The following is a 12116-nucleotide window of genomic DNA, read 5'->3' as shown; positions in this document are numbered from 1 at the left end:
TATTCCTACAGACTGTACATGTAATGCACATGGGTATGATGTATGTACTTTCTCATAATTTACACAGACATGCTAATGATACAATTTTCAAAAGCTTGCATTTTCAGACTCCCAGAACACCATTGTTGTGTAAATTAATGGTCAAAACTTATATTTTGTGCTGTGTAAATACCCTTAGTTATGTTGTTATATTAGTTATGTTGCATAAATTACTCATATATTCCCAATATTTTCATTTATGCTTTATGTTACACCTCAAATTACAAAGGAATGCATAGATTGTATTATTTATTAATTAGACAGTCATTCTCTCAAATGAATTGGGCGTTCAGAGCACTCATATATGAACTAAACGCCACTTAGACTCTCTACTAGAATGTGCAGTGTGTCTGAAAAATAATAAATCTAGCCAAGTGGCCTGATCTGACTTTACACTTCCTGTCCACTTTCACCTTTCATACTGATCGTCTCGACTACAGCTTTCCCTCTCAGCTCTGTTTGATAAGTTATCCTCAGCAAACCTGTAAGTTTATTAGCCTTGCGAGTTTCCTGTGCCGCTGCCCTGCATCAATGTCATCTTTCAGAGCCGCGTGCAGGGGGGAGAGCGGCCACAAAGGGATCTTTCTGTAGCCTGCTGCTGCGCTCGTGTCTTTGACCTACATGCCTCCCTCTTTCGCTGCATTTCTCAGCAGCTTCTCAAACCCGCAGACCCAGACGGAAACATTGAACAAGTCAGGGAGTTCTTCCCAGCAAACCCCAACCAAGAGACGAAAGATGAAGGAAAGGAAAAAGATCTCACACTTCAGCATCAGAGGGCACATCCTACACCTTCCTTTGCTATGACAGCTTTCAAACTTTCAAAGTTCATGCGGGTCACGATGACAATGATCTGCCGTTACAAAGAATCTCAAAGTCATTCATTTCAGTGACAGTTGGTGCGGATCTGAGATAGAAGCTAGTGATACGAGTATCAATTTTATTGGTTGATTATGAAGGATGTTTAGTCGCTTTGCTCACTTGTGTTGTTACAATGAATTTTAAGGTTTAAACTCATCTCTGATTCCAGTTAAAATGATTCATACTCCTCCATACATTCCTTTGATTATTACGGTAAAATTCCAACATCTCATTAATCTCACTTAAAGTGGAGTTCAAATATGTGTCACTGACCATGTATCAGATTGCTTGCATAAATCTGCAATCTGATTCTTGTTTACATTTTCTCTCCGTCAACACTTTATGTTCTAAGATGTACTGATTGATTGTAAAGAGGCTTGCATGGTTTGACAGAACAAGTGTGATGTGATGGGCATGTTAGTGTTCACACATGTACTATATTACATTAGTAGGACTATAGGAATGTGGATGTTTCAAGGCATGTCATATTTGCTGTAAGTTTTTTAGAGTTTTCTGTAGCTGCACTGCATGTTTAGTAGTTGTTAGACTTTTTGGATCTTCAACTGGCTTGATCATATAAAAAAAAAAAAGCCAAAATACAGACAGCGATTTCTCTTTAAAAACATCTTTTATTATTTCAACAATTTCAAAATAAGTTAAGAGACTGACCTGGCTGAAACATTTGTAAGGAACAAGAGAATGTATAAACATTTTGACATCTCCGAGACATTTTCAGTTCAGAAAAAAGGCATTATTATCTTGTATTTTACAGTAAAAACACCTTCAGTAAAACATTGTCCATGAAAAACCAAAAAAAAAATACACTAGGATTAATTTCAAATCCTGCCGTTTCTTGTTGTGCAAACATACAAAATTATATTTTGTTGACAGCATTCATAGTTTCACATCATGTAACCCTAGTAATTAGGACCAATGTCTTTTAAAAACATGGTCAGCTGCTACATGGAGGAATCACTGAAGTCATGTGTTATACCATTGACACTAATAGTTTACAGTACTTTGAGCTCATCTTCCTTTTTTCCAACTTGTGTTTATGAGCTTAGAGCTTAGGGGTTTGTCAGTTAGAAGATCACAACACAAACTAACTGATATTGAACATACTGTATGGTGTAACTCTAAATGTTGATGGCGCAATTGAGTTTTTAGAATTGAATGTGCTGTTGAGGAAGAATAGCCCAAAGGTTGGCCAGAAAATTATACTTGATAGGGTTTATAAGGTTTATAACAGTTTGCATCATTCTCTGCGGTAACACAAGAATGATTAAAATGCAACAATAAAGTGCAATTACACAAAATATGTGTATCATTTGCTCTTAATTGTGTTGTAATGGCACTAAATATTTCTGTATTTGTTGGAATGTTAAAACATAAGAACAATGTGGTGTTTATTTTATTGCAACGAGAATCACTTGAATGCTTACTATTTTAAACATCATGGTCAAATCTCTCATTTTGAGCAGTGAATTTATATGTATGAAATTCTGCCTGCGTGTTTGTGTTTGTGTGAATGCATCCATAGACTTTATTAAACTTCTATTGAACAGCATTTTCTCTCGACAGTAGTAAATGTTTCAAAAGACAGCAAATACAACAGCCACACAACACATGAACCAAGAATAAAAACAGACAAACAGCTACACAGACATATCAAGGCTAGTAAATTCCTAGTGTAGAACTACTAGAACTATACGCGAGTCTAAGGATCTACGAAAGACACTGCTATGTAGCGTGTACCGTTGGTCGTAGGAAGTCCTTCGTGAAGGTGGGTGAGTCTACCTGGATGCATGAAGCTCCATCCTTTTCTAGGAGACTCTATGGAACAGTTATATCTGTGAAATCGACAGCCTCCACCCTGAAATAGAAGGAAATGAGCTGTGATTGCACAATGTATTTAAAGCCTGTTTTAAGAAACGTAAGGCCAGTGTATCAACTTGCCTGGAAATCTAAGCCTTTGTTGTTGAGAGCAATATTAATGGTGAATGTTGAGGAATCGTGGTGCGGTCTTAGATAGGCCTGTCTGTTTGGAGTGTACTTGACCACAAAGTTCATGACTGCATAACCCTGAAAGAAAAACAGATGGAAGATGCAATCAAAACCCAACTCTTATATGTATTCGACAGATTTCATTTGTTTTTTTTCATTTAAACTTTCTTCTGTGGAACAAACAGTTGGTGAAGGACAAACAGCGATGGATTATAGTTAAAATGTAGGCTTTACAGGACTTGAAATAGTACAGTAAGGACAATATGGAGTATATGGTACTTATAAAAGACTTGGTCACTTTGCACTGTTGCTGTATGGAAGAGGGCTTAGCGAACATTCTGAAATGACTTCTGATTTCTTGTGAAAACATAACAGTGTATGGATTTGGAAAGGATGAGTGCTATATATAAATTTTTTCGGGTCTACTATCCCTTTAATGGCTGACCCACAGAGAACTCAGACTCACTGTGCCAACCAGAGTTCACATTCCTTGAGTCAAATCAACCAGAGACCTAACTACGCTTATTCAGTTGGACAGAGCCCTGCTAAAAGAACAGCGCAAGAGAGAAAGTTGAAAATTACAGAGAAAAAGATGACTTGACTCATTCCATGAGTCACATCAACCAAAAACCAAACAAAGCACATCTAGCAAACTGTGTTTTGGTTGGCTGTGGTAATAAGCCTTCAGAAATCAATGTGTAATGTGCTAAGAAGATCCCGGGGGCTGACAAAATGCAAAATTAGTTTAAATTGGGCAAATTCTAAAAAACGGCGTACTTAGCAGCTCAGTGATTGCATTTGAGAGTGTGAAGCTATGACTTAATGGAACTTCAAGAAACCTAGCAAGACCATGTCTGAAAATTCCAATAAAAAAGCATATTTAAAGGAATAGTTCACCCCAAAATTCAGCCATCATTTACATATTTCACAAAAGAGGATATTTTGATCAAAGTTCAAACCAGGCTCTTTCGAGTCACCATTGACTTCCACAGTAGGATAAATATACTAAATATATACTAATAAATATACTTTCAAAATATCTTCCTTTGTGTCCTTTGCACAGGTTTGGAACTACTCAAGGGTGAGTAAATGATGAATTATCACTTTGGTAAACTATTCCTTTAGCATGATTCATGATAGTGGATAATGATTCTGTGATTCTCACATGGTTAATGGGTTAATAATGAAACATAATTGAAAAAAAATAAAAAAAAATAAAATAAGTTTACCTACACTCAAAGGACTCAAACGCTTCATTTGATCTGAATGATTAGAATGACCCTAAAGCTCAAAATATTCTAAATACGTGGTGAAATATAACCCCCTATAAGTTCTTATAAATATAATTTCTTTATAGGCTTCATGGGTTTCATCCAAACAAACATTAAAAGCAAAGGATAAAATGCTTCACAAAAGATGAGGTTGATGTAGAGGTGAGAAATTCCTCAAACACACAGACATTCTGATATAACAGCTCATTATGACTCTGTCCAGACCCATACAGACTGGCTCACCTTGGTGTAATAGCCAGAGAAGACCTTGAGAGTGACAGGGGAGATGAATTCTCTGATAAAGTGTAGCCATTCCTTATCGTAATCGATCTGTTTCATATGAATGTCATCTGTCGGGACACTCTCGTAGCCTCCAGTGATACGCTTGTCCTGCGAAGAAAAAAAAACACAATGACTGGGCAATCAGTCAGTGATAACAACATAAAATGTCATCAGCAATTGTACTACTGTGTAAAGTCTAGTAAAGAGTCATTTCCGCTAAAAAGGTTGCATTTGTGAATGACTGAATATTTACAAATTTTTGTCTATTAAGAATAGAACTTTTTGTAGTTACACGTGTTTAAGTCTTTTTCATTCATAGCCAATCCATGTACAAAGGGTACAGACTGTTTTAAGGATGGCGGGTTTATCTGACCTCGTGTTTTCCACCAGACCATGTACCATGATTTTCCATCTCATTCACCAGCTCATCACAGGCTTTCTCAGAGAGCACAGGGAACCAGAAAACATCTGGGCATGGCTGCAGAAACATAAACAGGTGCTTAGTATCATCAGGTCAACTTTTGCCCTTAACACCCAGCACAAGTTTGGCTATTGCAGCATAACACACAGTCATACAGTAACTGTCATACCTAGCCCAAAAATGTTCTTTTATGGCAAAAACATTATTAAATAAAAGATCATGTTCCAAGAAGATATTTCATGAATTTCCTATTGTAAATATATTAAAAAGTAATGCGTGATTACTAATATGCATTGCTAGGAACTCAAGTTGGGCAACTTTAAAGATGATTTGTTTTGCAGATTTCAAATACCTGTTTCTCAGCCAAATATGTCTTATTTTTACAAAAAAAAAAAAAATTCCTTTACCTCCTTATACAGTATTACTATAACAATCATCTGACAAAATTCTAAAAGGTAATGCATTCTGCTATGTAAAACTACATTAATGCAGCTCCACCCAGCCTGAAATTGACAAATAATCCTAAACACATTGATTAGCTCATTCGGGTGTGTTTATTGGCTAGGAGCCTAAATCTGGATGCAGGATGGTAGCTCTCTAGAAGCAGGATTGGAGACCAGTGCTTTATGGGATCCGATAAGAGAACCATTTTTAAGTCACATTAAGAAACTTCAGTGGTGATACAATGATCGGTGCCTCTTTTTTCTCAATATACACAATGTTTCTTGGACCCATCATACCAATCTATTTTCCTTCCACTTCTTTACAACAACACATTATTCTACTTCTCCTTCTATCCTTGGGCTGCCCGAATCGCAGCTTGTCTGGTAGACATCTTGGCCTGGTTAAAAGAACAATTCAGCTATAGCTAAGACAGAGGTCCTTTTCTTCTAGCAAGCCCATAATTCAGTAAGATCGTACAGAATGACTGGTCAATAAACACAGCTTCCAGAGAACAGACAAGAAGTTCAAGGTAATGTTTGATGACCTTTTCAGCTTCGCATACCAGTCACGTAGATTCAAACTGGACTATATCCAGAAGATCCGGGGCCTCATTTTTTAAGCATGCGTATGCACAGATTTGATTGTAGAGTGTGTATACGCTTAAATCCACACCTATGCTCATATTCATAAAAACCTTCTTTGACGTGATCGGTGTCACGGCAGGATTTGAGCAGACACACACTTTTTATTGTCAGAGTATTGCAGGTTTTTGAAAATCTAAGCTGTTCTTGCAGCTCGCTGCTCTAAGTTATGATGATTAGTGATATTTTATATGTTAATGACATTAATTAGGAGTCAGAGAGCTGAAACGCTTTATTTGCGCGCAAGTTCAAGATCATTTGCGATTCATACATTTTAATTTGCAAAAAGAGGCATACATGCGTTTTCTGTTCATACAATTATTCTATGAATTTTACATATCTGAGAAATGAACGTAAGATCAAATTTAGGATCATTTTTATGCAACATTTTATAAATGAGGTCCCAGGCTCTGTCTGTTTGCTCCAATCATCTCTAGACTATGAAATACTGCAATGCTAATCAAACTTTTTTTTAAAATATGGATGTTCACTTGATCTTCAGTCAGACCAAGTCTGGGCTGCATTTCCCAAAGCCATTGTTAGCTATAGCTGTAATTTACATTAAACTATCTTTGTAACGATGGAACTTGCGACTATAGTTGCTTTTGGGAAATGCACCACTGGTCGGTGAGTCAGCGAACATTTCCAGAATACTAACTAAATCGCCGTGGTGGAATGATCGTTTCTATTCTACACGAACGGCATCTGCTAATTAAATGAATGCGAATGTCTGTTCACCTGCTCCAAGAGGTTATCAGTGAAAATTCGAGTGTAGTTGGGATGGATGTATTTCTCTCTCCAGTCCTGTGAAAAAAAGAAAAAAGAGGATTAGTACGTTAGCCTACTGACTGACCTTCATTGCAAAAAGTGATTAGCTCCCTGCATTCATTCGTCATTCGGACTAAAACCTAGATGGAGGTCAACACTGATTTACTGTATGTTTACCCTGTCAGCACTCCGCATCATTACACATACATTTAACAAATGATGCACTAAATAAACACATCTGGATCCTGTTGTGTATGTATTGGACAAGACTTTGTATAAAGAAAACATTTGATCACAAATCATCTAGTCACTCACCAGTGGGTTTTCAAATATTTGCCAGAGGTCATTGTTAAAATGAGATGTGTTATAGTTGGCAGTCGAAATAAGCCTTCCAAATTCATGGCGATTTGTAACATACATGAAAACTCCCTGTGGTGGACAAAAAAAGGTAGTTAGATGCTACAAATGATGTCTTTAATGAGAAAGTCGAATGGTAACAAAAATCGAACGATGCCGCAATAAACAAAACACATCATGCAAATAATATCAAGTCTACAATGAAAAGAAATCACAAATTATCAGCATAATCTGCGATAATGTGTAATCGGTAACAATTGAGGAACAGATGTTGGGAAGGACTGTGAGAGGGATTGGAACGGGAACATAGGGAAGTGCTGGGAACAGTGCAACTTCGGGAATCGAAGTTGCACCTGTTTACTATACTAGAAGCAGGGACAAGGATTCTTGCACCTAAGATTGAGGAGATTCAGACTTAGTCTCAGTCTAGGCTTTACCAAAACATGTCATCTCATGGAAGTCTGATTGTTCATTCCAATGCCATCATACGAATGTAAAAAGCGTAAATACCTAGACTGAGATAAGTTAAGGTAGTGAGGGTAAGTTTCTTGTTACTGGTACTAGTGTGGTTGGAAGGGGGTTACTCTTGGATATAGATGTTACTGCAGGGAAAACTATAATGAAGGGAGTCTGTCGGACTCTTCATTTTCTGAACACCGCTGTACAGAATAATATGTAGAATTTCACGGTTCAGTGTATATATAATATCTGGTGCTTTGTCCAGGTTAACCCCATCAGAAAAAGCAGATGTAGCTTATCAAACTCAATAGCATCACTTTTCCAAAGGGTTCCGCTTGTTAGGAGAACACATCTGTCAGTGCAAGACGCATTCAAAAATGACCGTAGTTTTAAATCAAATGTTTAAATGCCTACCAGCAGATGGACATACATTTATGGAATAGAAAAACCATGAAACAACCGCATTGAGCATGAAATGGGGATTTATGGTTTTTCCACATGCATAGTAATTCACCTCAAAATTGTTTCACCCAATCCTCTGGGACTATATTTCCCCAAGCAAGCAAATATTAAATGTTAGTAGACATTTTTCTTCAAATCTGCATTTGGGTTTGGTTGAGTTTGGTTGGAATATCACTTTATAACCATTTAAAAAAGTGATGCCTTGCTTTAAAACATTTAAATATTAAATTATGCATGATATAATAATCAAAATAAGAGGAACCTGTGGGGGTCTGAGCATATGGAATGATTCCGGAGAAGGAGATTCTCTTTCTCTCTGTACTGTCTAAAACGAAGGAAAAGCACCATGTAAATTATATAATGAGACATAAACAGAGTAAGATACAGAGAGAGAGAGAGATATTAAGTTAGAATATTAGGGAAGATACGGACACAGCACATGTACATTATTAAACCTGCGCACTTTCATGTTGAGGTTTTTTAGTTGATTTTCTGCTCAGAAAATGCTTATGCGCTGCCTTTAGGTGTCCTAAGCAGTTAGCTGTAGACAGTTAGAAAAACATAATAGTTAGTTATTAGTGGTGTAGGTTTTTTAAGGAGGAGCAAAAAAGCACACAGCCAAACATTCCCAATGGTTCAAGGTCACACTATGGATGTGAAAAAATGAAGAGAGGGAAAGGAGGATGGGCAGAGAACACAATAAATGCATCACAGAGGCTGCCATAAACGGACAGACACGCCATGCCTTCACGATAGTGCACTGAAATATTTAGAATACTTGCCAGTTACATCTTGGTCACAGAGGCGTAGCAGATGTTTCAAAGCATTAAGACATCAGGCTAAATTGACATATGAAAACTAATACAGAACAATTGCTGTTTTTGGAAAGAAATGATTCTTTATGATTTACTGAATCTGCTTGAATCTATGGAAGCTCGTTTTTGCCACAGAGTAAAAACCTTTTGTCAAAATTTTTTTATAATTTTTATTTTTTCTTGCAATTCTGACTTTTTCTAGAATAATTGTGTGACAGTAAACATGCAATTGTAAATGTTTTTTTTTCTCCCTCAGAATTGGAATTACGTGCAAATATGTAGACAAAAAATATGTAAAAAAAAAACCTCTGAATTCTAAGTTTATGTCTTAAAATTACAGTTTTAAATCTTAATTTTTCATTATCAAGAAAAAAAGTGCAGAATTGTGAGATAAAAAAATCATATTATTATTATTATTATTATTATTATTATTATTTAATATAGTGACAGAAAAGGACTTCCATATCAACTCTCCTATATTCTTTGCTTAATCCAATTTAGCTCTATCAATAAAATCCATGACTATGCTTTTGAAATATCAAGTATATATTGTAACAGTTGTCCTGGTATCTTCTTTATAATATGTAACTGTAAATGTGATTTTTTTTTTTTTATTATTATTATTTTTAATTAATAAAACAGCATGCCAAAAATACTGTTGATGGAGCTTAACATAAATACTAAATACAATATTATTCAAAAACTATATTGTTGTTGTTTTTTTTACCTTATTACACAGCAAGAAATTATATTAAATTACACGGCACACCTAAACAACTCTAGACTGTTATAAAATAAATGCTATGAATGTTGCTGATGTAGATTAAATACTGTAATTGCTATAATTGTACATCTTTGTGTTCCAGCGGTCATACCAAGTCTCTGGCATTCCTGCACATGGCCATGTCGGGGTCCAATCTCTCCAAGACAAAGACATTCCTCTCTTTGAGCTCATTCCGCAGAGTTTGGCCTTTTACGAGGTAGATGTGGGCCATGAAGGGGATGTTCCACACACCACTATTTACACAAGGAAAGATAAAAATATAGTCATATATCACATGTTCCTATTTTGAATACTATTTTAAAATTTGGTGAGCTAGTGAACAATGGACATTGAGCTCCCGAGTTTGAACATAGTAGTTTTTTTGATTTCAGGGGATAAAAGGATAAATTTCATAATGTTCCAGTAAGCATATATATGCAATGAACTATCAGTAATTTCTGGAACACATTCTCCAAGACACTCACACACGCTTTCCTTGCACGATGTCAATGTAGTCCTCAGATCTCGCATAATAACCATCTAGGCTCAAGGCTCCCCAAAAGTTGGACCACAGTTTTCCGTGACGGGTGACAAGAGGGCCAATAATTTTTCTAAGTTGGAAAAAGAAAAAATCAACACAGAAATCATCAACAGTCCATTAAAGCACTATGAAAGGCCTATGCATAAAATAATGCTGCTTTTTTGCCACCACAAGAAGACTCCAAAATTATAGGAAAACCACAAAACAGGATCAAGTTTGCTGTAGTCTGTACTGAATCAACTTTCCAGGATGACACCGCATGGTGGCAAGAAGGTCCTCTGGTTTAAACCAGAAGGCCTTTATGTGTGATGGTAATTTGGATAAAATAAATTGCTTGTAGGTGTGTCTGTGTGTTAGCCCTATGATGGACTGTCCATCCATCCAAGATGTGCCCTGACTGTGTCTTGAGATGCTAGGAAAGGCTCTAGCATCCATACAGAGGATACGTGGTTTGATAAATAGGTAGAATGGATGGATTGGCTTAAATATATAGTACATAAATGGTTACCATGATACCATGATACCATGAGAATATATTCTTGTCAGATGTGAAGAATCCATCCTGTTATTAAGGCACATGAGCGCAGTTTTATATGGTGTTGTTCCAGTAATCGTGAGACTGACCCTGAAGTAACACAGTCAAACCCTTCACCTCTAACGTGACCTTAAACTCAACAAGCATGCAGAATATCGCTTTACTGAGGTAAACATGTGATTCAAAACACATTAGTGTAAATTATAGTGTTGGTCAACAATGTGAAAGCAAGAAAGTCAAATTCCACATTTCTAAAGTTCCCGGTTACGATTTCACCCCACAAGCCAGAGCCCAGCAGAAAGAGTTCCCAAGCCTTCTTAAAATATCTGAAAAAGGGCTTCCTCCAAAGTCATGCGAAAGACCGCTTAAGATTGTCACGTTAAAAGCGACCGAGTTCAGCCTTGTTTCTTATTTAAAGTCAAGTGGCATTATGAGAGTACATGCGATAGAGAGCAGACTATTCCTAAGCACCATGAGAAAACAGGAAGCCACCCATTGCTTATTTTTAAACCTTGAGAGATTTGCATTCAGTGGGCTATAATGTTCCTGTGGCTTTAGCACATGAGTCTGTTCCCTCGGACAAAATAGTTACTGCGGAAGATTCCAAAGCACTGAAACGCTCAGCATTGATTAAAGGGAAACTACCTGTTTTGCTCGATGAGGAGTTTTAGGGTCTGTCGGTTGGTGAGCATCACATCTGCATCAATGCTGAAGTAATAATCACAGGAAAGATCCTTCCGGCACAAATCCCTGTTAAAAATTGTGAGGGTGTCATTATTAATTATAGCAAAATCCAGAGCAATGTTGTTTCTCTTGAACTGCAGTAAGACTGAACTGAGAGAATTCTGCTGATCGTTTTTACTTCCTGAAATGTGGCAAACTGCACACAAATGTCAGAGATTAGGGACCTCATTTACAAAATGTGTGTATGCTCAGATTTGATCATAGAGTGTGTGTACACTTAAAGTCACGTCAGGAATTTTTACTGTGGAAGTATTGCAGGTTTTTGAAAATGTCAGCTATCTGTTCTAAATGATGATGATTGGGGATATTTTATGTGTTAATGAATCTAATTACGAGTCGCTTACAAGCAGAGAGCTGAAACCATTAATTTGTGCGCAAGTTCAAGGTCATTTGCAATTCATAGATATCGCATATGAAACATGTACGTGTATGTGCAATTTCTTTTATTATTCTTAGAAATGATCATAATATCAAATTTAGGATGGTTTCTGCAGTACATTTTATAGTCTCTAACACTAACTTCTTAACACTAACTTAACTTTCTATTCCTCCAAGACCCAAATTGCATGATACCTTCTGTCCTATAAAAGTCTTTCAGAAGAACATCTGAGAAAATGTAATAGTTAAACGAAACTTAACTATTAAAGACCAATATCTGAGCAATATGAGTATCATTATCTGAATGTTTGTTACATTTTCTTAGAAAGCTCTG

The 12116-nt window shown here is 36.5% G+C and overlaps 1 protein-coding gene across 2 annotated transcripts in view; it reads right to left on the bottom strand.

Moving 5' to 3' along the window:
- Positions 1 to 1506: 1506 nt before the first annotated feature.
- Positions 1507 to 12116, bottom strand: part of plod2 (procollagen-lysine, 2-oxoglutarate 5-dioxygenase 2) — a 33401-nt gene continuing 22791 nt past the window's right edge. Inside the window, exons 11-20 of one of the 2 annotated variants that reach the window (XM_043226636.1) lie at positions 11306 to 11410; positions 10070 to 10195; positions 9697 to 9838; positions 8269 to 8331; positions 7044 to 7157; positions 6699 to 6764; positions 4828 to 4932; positions 4416 to 4562; positions 2854 to 2979; positions 1507 to 2770 (exon numbers count right to left, since the gene is read on the bottom strand). In XM_043226636.1, coding sequence (XP_043082571.1) covers positions 2615 to 2770; positions 2854 to 2979; positions 4416 to 4562; positions 4828 to 4932; positions 6699 to 6764; positions 7044 to 7157; positions 8269 to 8331; positions 9697 to 9838; positions 10070 to 10195; positions 11306 to 11410 — 1150 coding nt within the window. In that variant the 3' untranslated portion in view covers positions 1507 to 2614. The remainder of the gene's footprint in view (positions 2771 to 2853; positions 2980 to 4415; positions 4563 to 4827; positions 4933 to 6698; positions 6765 to 7043; positions 7158 to 8268; positions 8332 to 9696; positions 9839 to 10069; positions 10196 to 11305; positions 11411 to 12116) is intronic. The other variant, XM_043226637.1, reaches the window with a different exon arrangement.

The sequence above is a fragment of the Puntigrus tetrazona genome, chromosome 24 (genome assembly GCF_018831695.1).
Source record: "Puntigrus tetrazona isolate hp1 chromosome 24, ASM1883169v1, whole genome shotgun sequence".
In the NCBI taxonomy this organism is placed as follows: Eukaryota; Metazoa; Chordata; class Actinopteri; order Cypriniformes; family Cyprinidae; genus Puntigrus; species Puntigrus tetrazona.
The sequence above is the reverse complement of the archived record's forward strand: the minus strand, read 5'-3'. Positions and strand labels throughout refer to the sequence as shown.